General features: G+C 43.8%; 1 protein-coding gene across 1 annotated transcript in view; it reads right to left on the bottom strand.

Annotated features, from left to right (window-relative positions):
- ITIH2 (inter-alpha-trypsin inhibitor heavy chain 2) overlaps positions 1-13,411 on the bottom strand; it is a 30,854-nt gene extending 17,443 nt beyond the window's left edge. Inside the window, exons 1-9 of the mRNA XM_043884694.1 lie at positions 13,182-13,411; positions 11,012-11,086; positions 9,120-9,152; positions 6,876-7,045; positions 5,053-5,157; positions 4,025-4,187; positions 2,536-2,643; positions 1,776-1,904; positions 1,359-1,475 (exon numbers count right to left, since the gene is read on the bottom strand). Coding sequence (XP_043740629.1) covers positions 1,359-1,475; positions 1,776-1,904; positions 2,536-2,643; positions 4,025-4,187; positions 5,053-5,157; positions 6,876-7,045; positions 9,120-9,152; positions 11,012-11,086; positions 13,182-13,268 — 987 coding nt within the window. The 5' untranslated portion in view covers positions 13,269-13,411. The remainder of the gene's footprint in view (positions 1-1,358; positions 1,476-1,775; positions 1,905-2,535; positions 2,644-4,024; positions 4,188-5,052; positions 5,158-6,875; positions 7,046-9,119; positions 9,153-11,011; positions 11,087-13,181) is intronic.
- Between the last annotated feature and the right edge of the window lie 8,513 nt (positions 13,412-21,924).

Raw genomic sequence — 21,924 nt, 5'->3', positions numbered from 1 at the left:
GATAGTGTAAGGCGCACTCTTTGTTTTCTTCTCTTATCTACACTTCCCCCTTGGTGTTCTCACCTGGTCTCATTGTTATGAGTACCTTCTACACACTGGTGGCTCCTAAGTGCATATCTCACTCAATTCCTCACTTCTGAACACCAGACTTGCAGAGCCAATAGCCTGCTTGATGTGTCATGTCCACAGGGCGTGTAACAGTCATCTCAAACTTCAGTGATGAGCTAAGTGCCTGACGCAAGACAGGTGCTTAATAAATACTTGTTAAATGAGGGAAGGAAGGAACAAATAAACTGTTGCATTAGGGCAGTGGTTCTCAAATGAGGATAATTTTCTCCCCAGGGGACATGTGGCAATGTCTGAAGACACTTTTGTAAGTGTGGAGGGGGAGAAGACCACCTTCTTTCTCATTCTTTTCTTTATTTTGAATTTTACTTATTTATTTTTGGCTGTGCTGTGCGTTTGTTGCTGTGTGCAGGCTTTCTCTAGCTGCAGTTTGCAGGTTAGCTGCCTCGCGGCATGTGGGATCTTCCCAGATCAGGGATCGAACCCATGTCTCCTGCACTGTAGGGCCAATTCTTAGCCATTCTTAGCCACTGGACCACCAGGGAAGCCCTCTGTAGACATCTTTGATTGTCATGACCAGGAGGGTGAGTTCCATGGCATCTAGTGAACAGATGTTGCTAAACATCCTACAATCTTCAGTGTGGTCCCCACGACACAGGATTCATCAGCCCCGAATGTCGCAAGTGCCACTGCTGAGAACCTGGTGATAGGTAGGCAGAGCCAAGTCTTTTCCGTCTTTAGGATCCTAGAACAGCAGTGAACACTTGGGTGGTCATAAATGATTGCTGAATGAATGGAGAGTCATTGGTTGGTTCAAACTGGTTGAATGGGTGGATTGATGAGGAAAATAAAGGATGTCCTTGATCACAATTGCACCTACACCATTAACACTGAAGGAGCCTATGCAGAACTCCAAACTGGAAGACATGAGACGGAATGATCACCCTCAAGGAATTACAACATAATTAGAAAAACTGTGCATTAAACGTTTTCAAAGTTATTCATGCACAATGGCAAGATATTAGTCTAAAATGTCATGCAGGAGAACCAAAGGACTATGAAGCAGAAGCCTGAGCAGAGTGAGAAGAGGTTATACGGCAGCAAAATTTTTCAAAAAGGCGGGTTTTGAGATAAATTTCTCCTGTTTAGAGGTCACCCAGCCTGTGTTACTTTGTGAGCAGCCTGAACTAAGACTAGCTCTAGGGGGAAGGGGCCTCCAACAACTGCACCATCCTGAGGAGATCAGAGAAGGCAGGGTGTCCTGGGTACCACTGCAACCCACGGCTACTCACTTGTTTCATTTTAATCCCCCACATTGAGCCACTAACGTCGATGACAAACAGGATGTTTTTGGGAATTGGGTCCATGTTCTCAGGAGCAAAGAAGTGGACAAAATATCCATTAAATACCTGAAAAACAGGACATGTGTGTGAGCCGAACCATTACCAGTGTTTGGCATGTAGGAGGATGGGGGTCTGGGGACTGAGAGGGGAGCGGAGACCATGGCGAGCAGGAGGCAGGATGGCCGTAAAGAACAGAAGCTTGGCTACGTCCATCTCTCCTTTCTTCCTGTGCCCTCTCTGTCCTTTTCTGAAAGGGCCCAGCCTCTCCACAGTTTACCTCCCAGGGCATTTCCCTGGGGGTTTATTCAACAAGAAACAGATCTTTGGCTCAGGCAGGGCTGGCCCCTGAGAGTTGTTTGCACCCACCTGAAGTTCCCCAACCTTCTCCTCTCTGTTCACATCATACATCACCACCAGGTCACCATCGACCATCGTCTCGGAGCAGTTGAGGCATTTTCTCTGTTGTGCTACCGTGGGCTTGAAGGCAACGTGTGCCTGGAAAGAGCAATGGTGTCAGAGCCCGGTCTCTGCCTGCTCCCTGTCTGGGGGGAACACCTTCCCACGCACACAGGTGAAGGTCCAGGGCCACGCTGCACCCAAGCAGCATCAGTGGTCCTATCAGAGGGGCATCTCGCAGCCTTCAGTGCTGTGGGCCAGGCTTCAGTCCTTTACAAGAGATTCGAAGAATTCCTCCCTCCCCCTCACCCCCACCCCATGGAAGAAATGGCCACCAGCTCTAGAAAGAGTTGGCAAAAAGTTCTTAAAGGACTTTGACTCCTCCAAAGGTGGTTACTATTGGCCATTAAGGCAGAAAGAATTAAGCTGAGTATCTCTTGCAGTGATAAAGGAAAATTCTCTATATATTATGTGAAAGCTGTCTTTTAGCAACCGGTTCAGTGGGTGACTTGGGGAAAATGGGCTTCAGAATGGACAGACACTGGTCACAATGCAATGAAACAATTGGTTTTGTTCTGTATGTCCTGTGGGGGGCCCTAGACTTTGCTCAGGGATCACAGTTCCTTGAGCTCAGCACCTGACAACTTTTCCATCCCCTAGAGCCGAGAAGGAGAGGAAAACCCGCAAACCAGTGGCCACTCAGACTCCGTCACATCACTGCTTGTGGTACCTTCTGGTGTCCTTTAGATACAATGGGAACGCCATCAAAATGCCCATCAAATGTGTCCAGAACATGAAGAGATCTTAGTCCTTGAGGTTCAATAATCCACACATCTACCTAGAAGTGGAAAAGTTACTTAAGGCATTAAAACATCTTTCAAGACTTTGAGCAAGAAGTACGATTATCAATTCTAAGTCCTCTGCTCTTTTCACCTCCAGGCTCTCCCAAAGATGACCTGTCATGGCTTCACCATCCCTTCTGCAAGTTCTTTAAATCCTGTGTGATATGATGCATCTCACCAGGGAGGCTTAAAGACCCTCTGGGCAAGTCAGGGCTCCCTTTCTATTGCTTTATTTCTCTGGAATTTAATTCTCCTTCTTCTACTCCATCCCATGCCGTTCCACTCTTATTTATAAGAAAATCTTACATGATCCATTCATCCCCTTGAATCTTCTTCATCTATGGACAATTTACAACGTGTGTGCTTCACCCTCGTCTGTGTCAAACAGAGACCAGGTGAATTGTGTTCTTCCCTGGGTTTCTTCCAGCCGGTCCTCCTCTGCCTCTTACACAAATGTTCACATGATGTTAACAAGTTTCGAGCCAAGAAAAGAGCAGCTCAGTTCTCAAGGCAAGAGGTGAAGACTACAGCAGAAGTGAGTTCAAGCTGCCCTGCACAGGCACGGCTCTCCAGGTGATGAGAGTTGGGGTGCAATGGGGGGACTGTGGAGCAGACACAGACAGTGAACTCAACCTTCGCTGACCTATTATTGGCCACCTATTTCCAAAAGCTCATCACACTTGGAACCAAGGAATCTAAGAAATGTTATGGGACTCTCTTCACAGATGAGAAAATTGAGGCTCGGCATTAGTTGGAAGGTCAGTGTAGAGGGTTGAATGTTCCCCCACCCCCACCCCCCGACAGAGGCACGTCTGCATTAAATCTTTGGAAGCTGAAACTGCTACCTGATTTGGGAAAAGGATCTTTGCGGATACAGTAAAGGATCTTGAGATGTGATCATCCTGAACCACCCGGTGGGCCCGAAATCCAATGACAAATGTTCTTATAGGAGCAGAGGGGGATTTGAGACACTCAGAGAGGAAGGCGATGTGACCAGGGAGGCACAGGTCAGAATGAAGGGCCACGAGGCCACAAGCCAAGGAATGCCAGCAGCTTCCAGACCACAGAAGCGGCAAGGGACAGACCCTCCCCAAGAGCCTGGCCAACACCTTGACTGCCATCCCCGCCCCAGAACTGTGTAAGAAGACATCTCTGTTGTCATAAGGCCCCTGTGTGCAATCATCTGCTACAGCAGCTACAGGAAATTGACTCAGCAAATAAGGAGATGAGCTAGCCTTGAAACGTGTAAGGAAGCGGCACTTCCTTACTCCAAACCCAGAGTCAATTTCCGTACACTGCCCTGTCCTGCAGTGTCACATGGCGTGGAACACCACGAAGAGAAGACGAACAGAAAGCACATATGGGGACCCAGCTCACCTCCAGATGCTTGGCCAGTCGTCCTGGCTGCAGGTGGAGTCTGTGCTCGTAGGACCCCAGCTTCCTCCACTTTACTTCCTGGTAATGAAGTTCAAACTGCACCTTTGCTCCGGGGGCGATGCTTACTTCAGTCTTGAAGTCCTCCATGTCGAGAGCTCTGCTCCTAAAGATGCGAGCCCGCCCACATAGGTCAGCACATGTAGAATCTACGCAGAGGGTGTCCAGGATGCCCTGGGCTAGCCACCTGCTCATTGCTTAGGAGAACGAACGGTAGGTCCAGTAGAGATAACAGCAACTTCTAGGTCAATTTCCTTCCAGTAGCCTGGAATTCCCCTCCCCTCTCCTACCTGATCTTTTTTCCTGCAGAGCTTCTTACAGATCTGAGTGTCATCTGCAAAGAGCTACTGGTTATTGATCCTCTATTACATGCCAGGAACTTGACACATATCATTGTGTGTCAACTTGACACCAAGACCTTCATTTAGCAAGTGATGACAAATGAGGTTCATAAAGGGTAAGGAACCCACTTGAGATCACATGCGAGTCAGCTGTACGGTCAGAACTCAATCTCAGTTTAGATGATCCGAAGGACAGCACACCTTTCCCCTGCTGCTGGTAAGACTCATTCTAGGGATTCTTTACATTTTTAAAAGTCTTCACAAAGAAGACATCTATTATTTCAAATTGCATATGTATTTCCAGCACTAATGCCTTATTTATTCCCGTACGCACCAAGTCCAATGTGATCACTCAACTTGGAAGTGTTTATGGTTTTAAAGAGAAAACAGCAGGGCTGTCAAATGAGGGTGATTTGAGCCTTAGGAGAAACAGTCAGTGATTTTTAAGACATTTAAATGGTAAACAAGCAAGGTGAGATTATGGGTAATCGGATCGTGTGGGATCAGGGAAGTACCACAAAGAAGTGACGTAGCAGAGAAGGACGAGCGTCTCTGCCTTCCTGGGGCTGATCTGCCATGGAGGGAACGGCCTTGAGCACAGGCAGCAATGGATGGGGACCCTGCCCTTACCTCACCAGTCCTGCCGTCTTGCCTTTCGCTCTCGCCTGAGCGTAGAGGGCTCGGCCCACGGTTTTCTCCTTAATAGAACTAGTAAAAGTCGTGCCATCCACAGTCCTAAAAAGTGACACAGGGGCCACAGATGGTCTGAATAAAAGCACAACGAACAAACGAGCCAACAGCCCAACCTGGTGGACATAATGAATTATTTATCATTTTGCACCTGGAAAGAACCTTCAAGTAGAGAGACATTTGCATGTTTCATAAACGGAGTTCCTTTATCTGACAGTGTGATTTAAGATAGATGAGGTAGGCTCCTGTACTAGAAGCCTTCTCTCCCATATTGTTACTTGTGTTTAAGATGCTTCTTCCCCAGTGTTCACAGCAGCACTATTTACAACAGCCAAGACACGGAAGCAACCTAAGTGTCCACCCACAGAGGAATGGCTAAAGAAGATGTGGTGCATACACACACTGGAATGCTACTCAGCCATAAAAAAGAACGAAACAATGCCATTTGCAGCAATATGGATGGACTCAGAAATAATCAAACTAAGTGAAGTAAGTCAGAGAAAGACAAACATCACATAATATGTGGAATCCCCCCCCCAAATTGATACAAATGAACTTATTTACAAAACAGAAACGGACTTCGAAAACAAACATGTGGTTAACCAAAGGGGAAATGTGAAGGGGAAGTGATAAATTAGGAGTTTGGGATTAACACACACATACCACTATATATAAAATAAGCAACAATGACCTACTGTATAGCACAGGGAACTCTACTCAGTATTCTTTAATAACCTACATGGGGAAAGGATCTGCAAAAGAATGGACATATGTAGCCATGTAACTGGATCACTTTGCTATACACCTGAAACTAACACAACATTGTAGGTCAACTATACGCCAAGGCAAAATGTTTAAAAATGTTTCTTCATTTTCCAGGTTTACTGTTTGGATTAAGGGTTGTTCGGTGCAGCCCTTTGGAATGACAAATGCGCCTGGGGCTATGGTTGATAAACCACTAGCTCTCTGGCTGACATGGTTTGTAAGACCATTCTTCCACGTATTAAGGATCCTTTGAGGGTGGAAAAGAGCCAAGAAAGACGGAGAAAAGTGCTGATCGACCCATGCCAAGTTTGTGTTTCTCTTTCTAACATCTCCCTGGGGGACCTCTGTCCTCTCTTGTCATCTCTGTCTCTACTACCTTAATCTTCTCTTGCTGTCACCTAATCTGTCCCAACAATGATTAGTCAGAGCAGTCTGATTAGAGTTTTTGAAGCAAAATAGAACATATGGCCTCTCCCTAAGGAAGTGGGAGATACTGCCATAGAGACAGGCTCAAGAATGCTTTCACTCATTAGAAAAGAAAAGCAAATCCTTTGCAAATTCTGTTACTCTGAACAGAAGCAAACTATTGGGTCCCACCCAAGATGACTCAATGTCCAGTGGGTCCACAGCAAGCGAGAACCCCTGGAATTGCTGACCACCAAGGTCCTCTCTCAGCTTCCCTGGTGATTTACGTAGTAAACAATTCACTTGCCAATGCAGGAAACTTGGGTTCAGTCCTTAGTTCAGAAAGATCCCCTGGAGGAGGAAATGCAACCTGCTCCAGTATTCTTGCCTGAAAAATCCCATGGACAAAGGAGCCTGGTGGGCTACAGTCCACAGGGTAGCAGAGAGTCAGATAAAACTTAGCAATTAAACCACAACAAAGATGCTGGGTATGGAGCCACGAGGCATTGAGGCACTAAAGGTCCACTCTGGGAGGGGTTTGATTCTGTGAGCAGAGCAGATCCAGTTTCTGGTTCTGAGAGGGAGTTACTCACATGGAGAAGTTGGAGATGAAGGCTCCTTTGGGAATCTGCACATCAAACACGACATTTTGAGGCTCTGGAGAGTGGTTCACCACTTTGGTCTGGATAACAGTGTTGGCCACTCGAGAAGTAATAGTAGACTGGACTTTATAACTATAAAGAGTCACTTGATCAACATCTTCCTGAAATCGGCAAGAAAAGACAACTGTACTTGGAGAAAAATGATAGAACTTCTTTGCATATTTGATAACAGTACAAAGAATTCTAAGGCATCATTAAGTATATAACTCAGCTTTTACTAAGCATTCTCCTAAATTCTTGGGATATCCTGCAGGCAGAATCTTGCTCTTATTTTAAGAAATCTTGAGATGCCTCTCTAGCGCTGTGAGTCTATTAACAATGATTCTGCAAGTTAGAATATGAGGAGGAAATGGTTGTGGGGAAGCAAGACTGGATTATGAAAGGGCAGGAAATAACTCTGAATACAGGGCCAGAGGGCAGGAAAGGATGCCGGTGTGCAGTGTAGAAGGGGGACCCAGGCATTTCCAGGGGTACAGTGGGGCGGAACACACAGGTGGTCCCCAAAGCCCCATGCTGCTACCTACCTTCTTGAACCTCATCTACTGCAATTTCACCTTTTCCCAGTCATCCTGTTGTTTCCCAAGTTAAAACAAACCATGACATATAGTTTGAACAGGAGTGCTAGGCTTCCCTGGTGGCTCAGATGGTAAAGAACCTGCCTGTAATTCAGGAGACCCAGGTTCGATCTGGGTCGGGAAGATCTCCTGGAGAAGAGAATGGCTACCCACTCCAGTACTCTTGCCTGGAGAATCCTGTGGACAGAGGAGCCTGACGGGCTACAGTCCATGGGGTTGCAAAGAGTTGGACACGACTGAAGCGACTTAGCACGCACGCTTGAGAATGCTGATGGATGTGAGTAAAGAACAGAACATCTTGCAGAGGGCATTTTGATGCGGTGACTGGTCCAGCACTCTGGACCCGGCTCCCAACCCGTCTCTACCGATTTAAGGCAGTTCCAGTATCCATATGCTCAAAGACAAAGCACTGAAAACACGCATCTTTTAGGAGGTGCCTCTAAACTGCCAGGATTGTGGCAGTGAAGCGTTTTACTTATTTCAATACTAGGTGTAATTTTCCCCAAACTTCGTCACCCAAGATGAAATCTTCCAACTTGTTAACATCCAGCTCACCTCAAGCTAAGATAAAACCCAGGCTCAGCTGTTTGTCCGTCCTCCCCCTTAACCCAGAGCTTCTCACAGCTGCTGACTGTTCAGACCACAAAGCCAAGGAAACAAATTTCCTCTTGATGTCTTCCTGCCACAGGAGGAACTACAGTAAGTCCCCTACATACATACGGACCTTCAAGGTGCAGCTACAAACTTTCAAAGATGCGAACGAGCATCTGGTTCCAGCAAGGAACCGGAACGTGTGCCATCAATACCAGACATGAGTGAAGCTGCAGCTTCCCTCTGCCTACTGTTGCTGACGACCCTCCAGCCGTACCATCTCCCACCTCCTCTCCCTCCTCCATCAGTAACCCCTCTGTCCTGCTCACGCCATGCCAGTCCCTGCATGCCAGCCGTTGTACCATACTACTGTACTTCTCAAGGTACTGTACTGTCCGATTAAAAACGTTCTTAATTTTTTGTGTCAGTTTTTTTAATGTATTATTTGTGTGAAAAGTATTCTAAACCTATTACAGTACAGCCACATGTAGCTGATTGCGTTGGTTGTGTACTTAGGTTAACTTTGTTGGACGTACAAACTCACTCTTGGAATGGGGCTTGTTTGTATGTAGGGGACTTACAATACACCAAACCGCTCAGGGAATTGGGCCACTTCATGTTCAAGAGTGCCTTTTCCACACTCACTAAAGCTGTTAGGTGTCCTATTTTAAATCAAGACCATTATGTTGGAATCAATATATAGTTTTTATTCCAAAAAAAAAAACAAACAACCAAAAACAAACCTGTGCTGTTGGCAAAACTTGCCAAAGTAAAGAAAAGGAACATTTTCAGCTCCTGGGGACATCTCTCCTGGTTGCTTACACACTCCACCCTCTCATGCTGAATTTTAGACACACTTCCCAAACAGAATTGGGCAAACAGGTATTTCGAAAGTCAGGTAAACGCTCTTGGTGCGAAGACAAAGGAGGCAGCCGTATTGATTTCTTGATAATAGGTAACAGAAAAGTCATTCAGGCATCAATTTTTAACAAAATCAAAGTACACTTACCATCCCTTCTCCAGATTGTCCAGAAATACTTCTCTGTGAAAGGAAGTTGGATAAAATCATTCTTCAGAAGCGTGTTGCTTATTACCTTGAGGGCAAAAACTGTTTTCTCTCAGTCAAGAAATATTTTCTCCTTCCATACTGAGCTCTGATTCATTCACTGGAACCAAGACATAACTATCAAATATTCTTGAATGCTAGTTTCCCCTTGGTGTGCTTCTGTGAGTAAGTGTCTCAGCTGTCTTTTGGTGGCATGCCCATCATTCTCTGATACAATGTTAAAACCAATGTTTTTAAATGAAAATATTCAATTGAGCTCATGCTGAGTAGCACAGATCACCTTTATCCTGTAAAAACCACCTCATTAATTCAAATAAAAACATGTTTGTCTGAGTCTTTTCATAGCAGCAGAATTCCTTCCTTCAAACCCAGACAGTGGGAAAGCATGTCTGTCTCTTCCATTAGACGCAGCCACACGGGAGCTGAAACGCGTGCATCTTCTCCTTGGCGTAGCCCCTGAGTTAAACATGGTAATTGGCAGATGGAAAATTCTGTATTCTAACTGCCATTCTTAGAGATTTATCCACATGAATGACTGTCCTGTGGCATGGAAAGTGGGCTGGCTTTAGAGCAATGGGTGAGCATTTAATGTCAGATGGATTTTAAAGTAATAACTGAGATGTGGGTTAGTAGAGCTTAGCTTGCCTGCTTTGGAATGAGCTGAAATTTTAGGGGGTGTTATATGACATAGTAAGGCCAACGGTTGCCTTCTTTTGGACTTTTTTTTTTTCTAATGGAAGCATGGTTGATTTACAGTGTTGTGTTAGTTTCAGATGTACAGTAAAGTGATTCAGTTATTTCTACATTATCTATCTTTTGTCAGATTATTTTCCGTTATAGGTTATTACAAAACACTGAGCATGTTTCTCTGTGCTATATAAGTTCTTGGTTATCTATTTTCTTTTTTGGCCATGCTGCACGGCTTTCAGGATCTTACTTAGTTCCCCAACAAGGGATTGAACCCGTGCCCCTTGCAGTGGAAGAAGAGCATCCTAACCAGTAGACAGTCAGGGAATTCCTGGTTATCTATTTTATATACAGTGGTGTGTATCTGTTAATCCCAACCTCCTAACTTATCCCTCTTCCCCTTTTCTCTTTGGTGACTATGAGTTTGTTTTCTATGTCTGTGGGTCTTTTTCAGATCTTTGAATGCAATTCTCAACAGCTCTTTAAGTTCTGTCTTCTAGATGAAGACCCTGACATGAGGGTCTACCTATGGGGTTTCTTTTTTTTCTCTTAAATCTTTTTGATATGGACCACTTTTAAAGCCTTTATTGAATTTGTTATAATATTCCTCTGTATTATATTTAGGTTTTTTGGCCACAAGGCATGTGGGGTCTTAGCTCCCAGACCAGGGATTGAACCCACATGCCCTGCACTGGAAGGTGAAATCTTAACAACTGGAGACGGCCTCCAGCGTGGCTAGGTTCCCTGTGCTCTCTGAGCGGCTCCCCAAGACAGTAGTGGCCTTGACCAGTGGGGGAGCATGTGTGGCCCCACGAGGAAGCCACCAAAAATGTCCCCCTAGGAGGAAATTCTTCCATATATGACAGTAAAACCATCCCATAAGCTTAAGCTTTGAAGACAACACGCAGCCACGTATTGTTTAAGCAAACAACATGACCACTGCATTTGGAGATGGACAATCATGTGGAGGTTTCCCTCCATTTCAGCTGAACTGTGTTTCTCCCGAGTACACTACTACTGGATTCTTTACTTCTAAGAAAAACAAGCTCTTGAGAAAATGTAGCAAAAAGCATCTCAGTCCTTTTCTTATTTTTTCATTCATGATCTCTTTCACTTCTTTTCCCTTTTGGAACTGAGGTTTACTGTACCTGATACCTCCGATTCTCTGGCACAAACTGGAATTTGCCTGGAGCCAACTCCACATGGTCTCCATAGTCTGCAAACTTAAAACAAATCAGGATGTTTATTTCCATCAATGAAAAAAAGGCCGCTGGTGACAGGCAAAAAGTATTTAGTATTTTATTTTGTCTTGTTTTCTATATTTCTGTGCAATCTCATTTTTTCATATAATGTCTTTTTAAAAAAAAATTGATAGCTGATTTACAATGTTTCAGGTGTGCACCAAAGTGATTCAGTTATATACACACACATATATCTACTCTTTTTCAGATTCTTTTCCATTATAGGTTGAATATTACAATATATTGAATATAGTTCCTATGCTATACAGTAGGTCCTTGTTGTGTATTTGATAGATAGTGCTGTGTATCTGTTAATCCCAAACCCCTAATTTATCCCTCTTCTCTTTTCCCTTTGGTAGCCAAAGTTGTTTTCTCTGACTGTTGCAATGATTTCTTTCATCTATTTGTTTGCCGGTTATATCTCAGAGATGAGTAACTAGGAGTTAATATCTCCAAACTTGGTGGATGCGGGAATTCGATTTTCACTTTGCCTGAAGATGACAGTGACCAATGACAGGGAGGTACCTGGGGGAAGTGTTGCGTAGATCTTGGCAGCATCAGAAGTGTCTAATAAGATGTTAGAAATGTCAGTATGAAAGGAGTACCAGTAAGTGGCTGAAAAAGCACAAGCACCTTTGGAAATCTTGCCTCCAATTCCTGGCTCCATCAGTGAGGCTTCCAACACACTCTGGTGGTTTCCAAAGTGTTGGAAAATATGATAATTTCTAGGCAGGCAGAGTGATTTTTTTTTTTTCTTGCAAATATGCCATCTTGTTCTTTGGCATTTGTGTACATAATCCACCATGTAAGTATCACAAGCCGCTGCATCTTCCAGGATATTCCCAGAATACATGTGGCTTTTCTAGTATCAGAATAGCTCTTCTATGACTTTCATTCCAAGACTTTCATCACACTGAGGGTGATCAAGGGTCTGAAGGGAAGACCTTGAGCTCCTTGGGAATAACTCCTATACTCTGCCCACTGCCTCATCCATCTTCCCCTTTAACAGGAACATTAAATGCCCTTAACTTGGAAATCATTGTTCACTTCGGTATGACAAACAACTGTCCGTTTTAATTTTTTGGCTGTTCTGGGTCTTAGTTGCGGCATGAAAGATCTAGTTCCTTGACCAGGGGTTGAACCCAGGGCGCATGCATTGGGAGCTCGGAATCTTAGCCACTGGATCATCAGCTGTTTGTTGTTCAGTCACTGAGTCATGTCCGACTCTGCGACCACATGGACTGCAGCATGCCAGGCTTCCCTGTCTTTCACTATCTCCCAGAGTTTGCTGAAATTTATGTCCATTGAGTCAGTGGTGCCATTCAACCATCTCATCCTCTGCTGCCCCTTTCTCCTTTTGCCTTCAATCTTTCCCAGCATCAGGGTCTTTTCCAGTGAGTCGGGGAAGTCCCTCAACCAGAGTGCTTTGAAAATGACTTTTCTTATACTCTATGTAAAAGAGTAATAATGGTATTTCATAATAATAGTTATGAGAGCTAATAATTATCAAGTTCTTGCTCAGGTTCACACTGTGCTGGGTAGTTTAGGAATGTCACTTAAACCTTACAACCATCTTTTGGATCAGATCAATTAACATCCCCAGTTTCTGAGATAAGCAGGGGTGGCTCTGCTCCATAAATGCTACACTATGGGGCCAGCCCATGAACTCAATTCTCATGAAAAGCCCATTAATGCTTTAAAGGGTAAATACACATCCAAGTAATTTTAACAGTGAACACTTCTACTCAGATGAACTTTATAATAGATTTTCAACCCTCACAGGATACAGTCCTTGAACAGCAACAGGTAACAGGCTTCCCTGGTGGCTCAGATGGTAAAGAATTCACCCGCAATGCAGGAGACCCGGGTTCAATCCCGGGGTCGGGAAAATCCCCTGGAGAAGGGAATGGCTACCCACTCCAGGATTCTTGCGTGGAGAATCCCATGGACAGAGGAGGCTGGTGGGCCACGGTCCATGGGGTCGCTGAGAGTCTGACATGACTAAGCGGCTAACACAACACTCTATTTACCAAACACACAGGGGGCCTACAGCAAAGAGTTTTCTGGAAGTACTTACTTCTGAAAGTCCACTGGTGGGGATTTCAAAGCCTCTCGATTCAGAAAGGAAGAAGCAGAGGAAAAAGCACATGAGCCCCTTCATCATGCCGGGTGCCTCTGCCCAGCTCTCAGGCGGGGGTTCTGGGGAGGAGCCCAGTGTCCCCTGAACCACGATCAGCGGGACAGCAGAGCAGTACGGTTGAGCTTTAAAAAGAAGAAAAGAGAAGAGAGCTCTCAAACTTTGCTCCAAACAGGACAAATATTTGTTCTGGAGTTCAAACTTAAGCTCTGGGGGTGGATCGGATGCCCAGAGGTTATTCAAACAGCCAAGCCAGAGGCAGTCCCTGGGCTGTGAGAGTACGTCAGGGTCAGATGGACGTGCGGTATTTTTTTTTTCCCCCTTCTGCTGATTTGTGTTCATCTTAAAATCAAAGAGATCTAAAGGTCAGTGTCATCCTCTTTGAAAGACCAGGTGAGGCACTTTCCCAAGAAATTGAGTCAGATGGGAAAAACCTAAAGTTAAGAAGTTTCTGGAAACATCCTTTGGTTTAAATGAAAGCGGGAGGAATTTAGGAAAAGGAGAAGAAACCCCAGAGTTTCTGAGCAAAGCATTCATGAGCAGTGCTTTTTTCCCTCTCCCTTTGATAAGCGAGAACCTATTTCACGAAAGAACTGGGTGAGAAGCGGTGTGGGAGGCACGCCCTTCAGGGAGGAAGCTTTGGGAACATCTTTGATGAAGAGAACAGAGTCTATTCCCACTGCTTCCGGCCAGCCTCACTCAAGTCAGTGGAGAATCAGCTCCCCCTAGTCCCAGAACCAGGGACAGTCCAGCCTGGAATCCCTTCCTGCTCACGGTCTGGAATCCTACTAACAATGATAACTAGGATTCATGAACTTCCCTGTGGAATCAATCTCTTTTACTTGCATTAAATTTAGCCCTTTACTTTTCAACTATGAAAGAGCCATATCAGGTGTGTACTACACTTATCTCCATTCGCAACGGAGGAAAAGAAGGTAATTGATTCCCCATCTCACAGTCAGCAAGTGGGGACTTGATTCAAGGTCGAGATTGAAGATTCAGTAGGTGCCAGGAGAGGCGCCCTGGGTTCCCTCCCTGGGATCGGGGTTCCGGGTGTGAATTTAGACTAAAGTTTACCTGTGGCCCCCAAGCTGGGTGACCAGTCTATTTGATGAAACTTTTTCTTGAGCCTCTACTCCAGACATCTGCTTGCACACAGCTAGGCTGTGGACCCCAGTCTGGCCAGCTCCCAAGTCTTTTCTGGCAGTTTCTTTCACCAGGATGGAACCACCACCTTTCTGTCTAAAATTGTTTGATCCAGCACCTGATCAGGGAGCTGCTGCTGAAATAACTTCTACTCTCTAAAAGTTTGCTCACACAAGGGAACTTGCACCCACACGAAAACAGGAAGTCTGTGATGACCTGTGATGTAGGGCTGTTTCCACTAGATCGGTACCGACCAGACTTGGCTGGCTTCCACGGACCTGACACTCACCGTGTGGACCACAGTGAACCCAGGACAAACAGATCACTTTTCTGAGATTGTCTTCTGATTTGCTTTAAAGGGACATGGCTTAAAGTTTATTTCAAAAACAAGGCAAGTGGAAAGAGAAAGTAAAAAACCGTGCCGAAGAAGATAAATTGACATTAAAATAATGCAAGATGATCTTTAAAAAACTACAAATTTGTTAAATACAAGCACATGCCCGAAATAACTGGAAGCGTTGCTTCAGATGTACTATAAATGCAAATGGATTAAATTTATCTGCAAAGTTATGAAGGGTTACTGATTTTTTTTTTTTTTAAAGGTTTAACTGTATGCTGTCTCTAAGAATTACACTTTATCTCCAAGGGGTAAAAGCAGACTGAAAGTTGAGACTGCATTAAAATCTATCTTATTTTTTCCAAATACTTGAAAATGGGGGTTACAAAGATGGTATTGGGTTAAAACAGATGTCATAGCAAATAATAATAAAAGAAAGAAGAGAATTAAATCTAAGATTATTAACTATCGTACATTGTTGTGAAGTGCCTCTCTCTAGAAACTGTTCATCTAGCAAAACTAAAACCCTGTCCCCAGTAAACAATAATTCCCCATTCTGCCTCCCGCCAGCTCCTGGTAACCACCATTCTACTTGTTTTTTCTATGAGTATGATTACTTTATATACCTCGTGTAAGTGGAATCATCCAGTATTTGTCCTTTTGTGACTGGCTTATTTAACTTAGCATAATGTCCTCCAGGTTTATTCATATTGTCATCTATGTCAGGATTTTCTTCTTTATTTAAGGTTGAGAGACTTCCCTGGCAGTCCAGTGGTTAAGACTTCACTTTCCAATGCGAATTCAATTCCGGTCAGGGAGCTAAGATCCAAAAAAAGCCAAAATATCAAACAGAAGCAATATTGTAACAAATTCAATAAAGACTTCAAAAAAAAATGCTCCACATAAAAAAAGGCTGAAAATAATCATCTACTGTATGTATAGATCACATTTTCTTTATCCATTTATCCTGCCATGAACGCTTGGCTTGCTTCCATTAAACAAGTATATTTTAAATTTTTCTCTGTAATATTTCACAATTAAACATTAAAAAAACAATTCAAAGAGCAAAGAAAATGGATTCCAAATCAGTTAAAAATATTTTCAGCAAGGAATATAAGTAACCTTGGTAGAACAAAGAAAATCACTTGTTTTACATGTCGCCTAATTTTGTTTAAGTAAAGTAGAGGTCTAAGCTAACCAGATAAACCTATCCGTTGAAGACAGAGCAGCATTTGCTATGCGTGAAGATGACATGGGGTCGGATCCCGGATAGAGCTGATTTGGTTTTGTTAAATGTGTACCGCATGACTTCGGTAGTGAATTTACACACACACACACACACCGCCAAATGCTTGGTCTCAGCTAAGAGTGAACGTGGTAAGTATTTCTGGGAACATACCAACTGATCTGGATTCCACTTCCTCTCCATTCCCACTGTCATCACGTTCATTCATTCCCTGGAATGCTAGCAGTATTTTCTAGAGGATGTCTTGGCTCCCGTTTCTGAATCCATCACCCTCACACCATGGCTGAACACAGCGCCCAGGTGCCACTCTGAAGCAGTTATTCCCTGCTCCAGAGTCTCCACTCTCTTCCTAGAGAAGATCCAGACAAGAGTGATTTCACAGTAGTCAATGCCCTACCTTCAGCCTGATCTCCAGGTGACCTACACACCACAAAGTGAAAGTCACTCAGTTGTGTCCTACTCTTTGCGACCCCATGCATGGACTATATACAGTCCATGGAGTTTTCCATCCAGGCCAGAATACTGGAGTGGGTAGCCTTTCCCTTCTCCAGGGGATCTTCCCAACCCAGGGATTGAACCCAGGTCTCCCGCATTGCAGACAGATTCTTTACCAGCTGAACCATAAGGGAGGCCCAGGAATAATGGAGTGGGTAGATTCTTTACCAACTGAGCTATCAAGGAAGCCCTACGCGCCACAAAACAGACGATTTGCTCACCTCCAAACCTTTCATCCAAGGGCTTCCCCGACACAGCTCCCTTTGCCTGCAATTCCCACCTTTTCCTCCAATGTCCGTCTATTAGCTCACATCTCCCTTCCAAAGGTCGTCTTCACTGAGACTTCTGTCACCAACATGCTGCGAATTCCTCTGGCTGACATTCGTCCCTCGTGTCACTGGGGGTCTATTTGCAGCACACAGCTCCGTGCCCTGTTACATCTTCTCAAGTGCAGAGACCACACACACCTTCATCCACTGCTCTTTATGGAGAAAGACAAGTACCATATGATATCACTTATATGCGGAATCTAAACTGTGACACAAATGACCTTGTCTACAAAACAGAAACGGACTCAGAAACACAGAAACAGACTTGTGGTTACCAAGCGGAAAAGGGGACGGGGAGGGATGGATTGGGAGCTTGGGATCAGCAGATGCAGACCATTACCTATAGAACGGATAAACATCAAGGTCCTACTGTAAAGCACAGGGAACTATATTCAATATCCTGTGATAAATCATAATGGAAAAGAATAGGAAAAAGAACATATATATATATGTACAACTGAATCACCTTTCTATGCAGCAGAAACTAACACAACATTGTAAATCAACTATATTTCAATAAACTAAACTAAAAAAACCCAGTTTTTATAGATAGCCATCTATGTACCTGGCACTGTATACCATAGTCACCACAGTGCCTTTGAACGTAACTGACCCTTATCGACACTGACTTGAACCACTCTTGGAAGGTGATCTGGCCCAAAAGTGACAACTGTTTCCTTTCATACGTTGTCCTTTTCAAAATATTTTTGCATCAAGCTATTTAGTTCCCAATAATGGAACATGATGTGCTCAGTCGTGTCCAACTCTTTGTGACACCAAGGACTGTAGCCCACCAGGCTCCTCCGTCCATGAGCTTTCCCAGGCAGGAATACTGGAGTGGGTTGCCATTTCCTCCTGGAGGGGATTCTTCCCGACTCAGGTATCAAACCCAAGTCTCCTGCATTAGCAGGCAGATTCTTTACCACTGAGCCACATGGGAAACCCCAATGGGACATGACACCAACTTCAAAACCTAGAGTCTATCTCTAACTAGATTAGTGACTGTAGCAGGAGGTTTCCTCTCTCTGTAAATCGGTTTCCTCGCCCGTAAAGTGGGGCTATGCCATCCACGTCACAGCGCAGCAGGGAGGAAGAGCAGACCAAGAATGAACGAGATTAGGGGCTGGCACAGAGTGAGCGGCTGGCCTGTGCTTGCGTCACTACTGTTCTAAACAGCAAAAGAAAACCCACCTGGAACGGAAAATGCAATCACAGAGCATGTAACGGAGAGCTGCCTGTATTTTTCTGCCCAGGTTTCCCCTTCGGCCTTAGAAACTGCACGGTGCTATGCTTGCTGGGAAGATGTATCTTCTGGGCGCTGGAAGTGAGAGAGCCACCCCTTCCCTCCATTGTGCGCAGGCTGGGCTGGGGGAGCTCCCGGCCAAGTGGGCACCTCAACCCGCCCCCCACGGAAAAACACCATCACACTTTGCATCCTCCGCTGAGATAATGACTATTCAGACCTTACTGCATGTTTTGCAAACATAAACATAAGTATGAGTTCCAAAATTCTGGCCCCTTCCATTGATCAGTTCCTCTTGATGACTGTAATCTGGTATTTGGAACGACCTTAGGCCAAGTCAAGCTAAGAGCAGCCTTCTTAGGCTTCTCTTTTTATGCTGATGACCCATCTCCAAATTCCAGGGTCATGAATAAAAACCACCACGTTTGATCTCTCTTGCCATCCAGAAGTGCCAAGTTCCCTACCAGGGCAGGTGTGTATGCAGGTCATAGACCTGGGCTCCCTCCTCTAGCCTCGGGCCTGGGTGGCTGCCACTAGTGAATGGAAGGTATCCATTGGTACTTAGACAGTCTCGATTTATAGCGTGGAAATTGCTGCCCCAAATGCTGCAGGAATATTCACTTCCATAGATGTGAGAATCAGTAGGAAATCTAAGAGAAAAAAATTCCAGTACATTTCATAATGTTTAAATAAAAGAATAATTCATTTACTGCCCAGTGAGAATTCTCAGGAATATCAATACACTTGGGGTTTGTGGCTCTGAATATAAGTTTTGGTGGCTTAGATAATGGTGTCGCGATAACTATCGCACAATTACAAAATCCAGTTTTAGTTCTATTGTTGTGAAAGAGTATACTTTTAAAAGTCTAAAGTCAAAAGGTGACATAACTTACAAATGGCTGTATCTGACCCTTACCTGCTTGTTTGCTAGTTCAGATGGGGTGTGATATGGACCAAGTCTGCTTTCTAAGTATTTGAACTTAGATGCCTTCCTTATCATAGTCAGGTTAAGATATTTTGCCTTAGGTTCTTCAAGGATTATTTTTTTTTAATTTCTCAAGATGCTACTCTATCATTCTGTAACGTCTTTTTTCTTCTCAAAAGATACACCTATCTGAATGCAGAGTTCCAAAGAATAGCAAGGAGAGATAAGAAAGCCTTCCTAAGTGAATAATGCAAAGAAATAGAGGAAAACAATAGAATGGGAAAGACTAGAGATCTCTTCAAGAAAATTAGAGATACCAAGGGAACATTTTATGCAAAGATTGGGCACAATAAAGGACAGAAATGGTATGGACCTAACAGAAGCAGAAGATATTAAGAAGTAGCAAGAATACACAGAAGAACTATACAAAAAAGATCTTAATGGCCCAGATAACCACTATGGTGTGAACACTCACCTAGAGCCAGACATCCTGGAATGTGAAGTCAAGTGGGCCTTAGGAAGCATCACTACGAACAAAGCTAGTGGAGGTGATGGAATTCCAGTTGAGCTTTTTCAAATCCTAAAAGATGATGCTGAGAAAGTGCTGCACTCAATATGCCAGCAAATTTGGAAAACTCAGCAGTGGCCACAGGACTGGAAAAGGTCAGTTTTCATTCCAATTCCTAAGAAAGGCAATGCCAAAGAATGTTCAAACTACCACACAATTGCACTCATCTCACACACTAACAAAATAATGCTCAAAATTCTCCAAGCAAGGCTTCAACAGTACGTGAACTGAGAACTTTCAGATGTTCAGCCTGGATTTAGAAAAGGCAGAGGAACCACAGATCAAATTGCCAACGTCTGTTAGATCATAGAAAAAGCAAGAGAATTCCAGAAGGACATCTATTGCTTCTTTATTGACTATACTAAAGCCTTTGACTGTGTGGTTCACAACAACTGTGAAAAATTCTTAAAGAGATGGGAATACCAGACCTCCTTACCTGCCTCCTGAGAAACCTGTATTCAGATCAAGAAGCAACAGTTAGAACTGGACTTGGAACAACAGACTGGTTCTAAATTAGAAAGGAGTATGTCAAGGCTGTATATTGTCACCCTGCTTATTTAACTTATATGAAGAATACATCATGCAAAATGCCAGGCTGAATGAAGCACAAGCTGAAAGCAAGATTGCTGCAGTCCCTGGGGTCACAAAGAGTCATACACAACTGAGTGACTGAACAACAATAAGCATAGGTGTGGGTTACTGTAATTTGGGGACAGAACATAAATTTCAGAAGAAAAATGTCAGAAATTGGATAGAGCTTGCATGAGCCAAAAATACAAAGAGTGTGTGATGCTTCATACTTTTAGAAACATTTTTAATTTTATATTGGAGTATAGTTGATTTACAGTGTTGTGTTGTTCAGTTGCTCAATCATGTCCAACTCTTTGCAACCCCATGGACTGCAGCACGCAACTCTTAACCATCTTACCATCTCCTGGAGTTTGCTCAAACTCATGTCCATTGAGTCAGTGATGCCATCCAACTATCTCATCCTCTGTCGTCCCCTTCTCCTCCCACCTTCAATCTTTCCCAGCAGTAGGTCCTTTTCCAATGAGCCAGTTCTTTGCATCAGGTGGCCAAAGTATTGGAGCTTCAGCTTCAGCATCAGTCCTTCCAATGAATATTCAGAGTTGATTTCCTTTAGGGTGGACTGGTTTGTTCTTGTAGGCCAAGGATTTCTCAAGAGTCTTCTCCAACACCACAGTTCAAAAGCATCAGTTCTTCGGTGCTCAAACTTCTTTATGGTCCAACTCTCACACAATGATGTTGTGTTAGTTGGAGGTACACCGCAGAATGATTCAGTTATCTGATTCTTTTTCAGATTCTTTTCCCATAAAGTTATTACAGAGTACTGAGTAGAGTTCCCTACTACATAGAGTGCTATGTAGTAGGAATAAATCAAGAGATCCCAACACCAAAATGCACCTTTAAAACTATGTCTGGGGGACTTCCCTAGTGGTTCACTGGTTAAGACTCTGTGCTTCCGATGTAGGCTCGGGTTCAATCCCTGGTTAGTGAACTAAGATCCCACATGCTGCACGTGCCACCGCCCCCCCCCAAAAAAAATTAGTCTTTGTTTAAAAAATAAAATCAAATAAAAATAAAACTATGTCTGGAGCACATGGGAAAAAATGAAGAACAGCAGGCCTGCGCCCAGGGAAAGCAGGGTAATGTCAACTAGGAGTTTATTCAGCTTGGTTTTTCCTTAGAATGGGACCATCAACCAGAAAGAGGAACATAAGCAATGGATTAAAAGGAAAATAAACCCAGGATGAATGTGCTGGTAATAAGGCTGCACTGCACTAATTCAAATTAACCATGTCTTGGCCCATACTAAGGGCCAAGGGAACCAAAAGAAGTTTCAGAGAAACAGCTTGTAAATGATTCCCATTTGGTTCCCTCAATTTCCAAAAAAGAAGACATGGATGCTATCTATACATTACAGGTTTCAGAGCTTGAGGTTGATTTTATTTTTATTTATTTATTTTAATAAAGTTTTTTTCAATGTGGACCATTTTCAATGTTTTTACTGAATTTCTTACAATACTCTTTCTGTCTTATGTTTGGTTTTTTGACTACCACTGGATGGTAGTCAAGATTGTTAGAGATTTGAAAACTGGGTTATATGAGAGCATTATTTGAAAACTGGGTTACATAGTTTAGGAAAAGAGCTGCACAAAAACGAGAAGATGGAATGGGTATGACAACATCCAAGTTTGAAGCCCCCTGGCCAAAGAGGAGGTTCATTATGGGGTTATAGTTATATGTAGACACCAAAGCAGAACAAAGGGAAAATTCAGAAGCCAGGCAAAGAATCCATAAGCTGGAAGGAGCCAGGCAGGCAGCCAATCTCTGTGGCAGGAAAATGAACAAGACCAACCCTGCTGGGAGGCT

The sequence above is a fragment of the Cervus elaphus genome, chromosome 23 (genome assembly GCF_910594005.1).
Source record: "Cervus elaphus chromosome 23, mCerEla1.1, whole genome shotgun sequence".
In the NCBI taxonomy this organism is placed as follows: Eukaryota; Metazoa; Chordata; class Mammalia; order Artiodactyla; family Cervidae; genus Cervus; species Cervus elaphus.
Note: the sequence above shows the minus strand (reverse complement) of the source record. Positions and strands in the feature narration are given on the sequence as shown.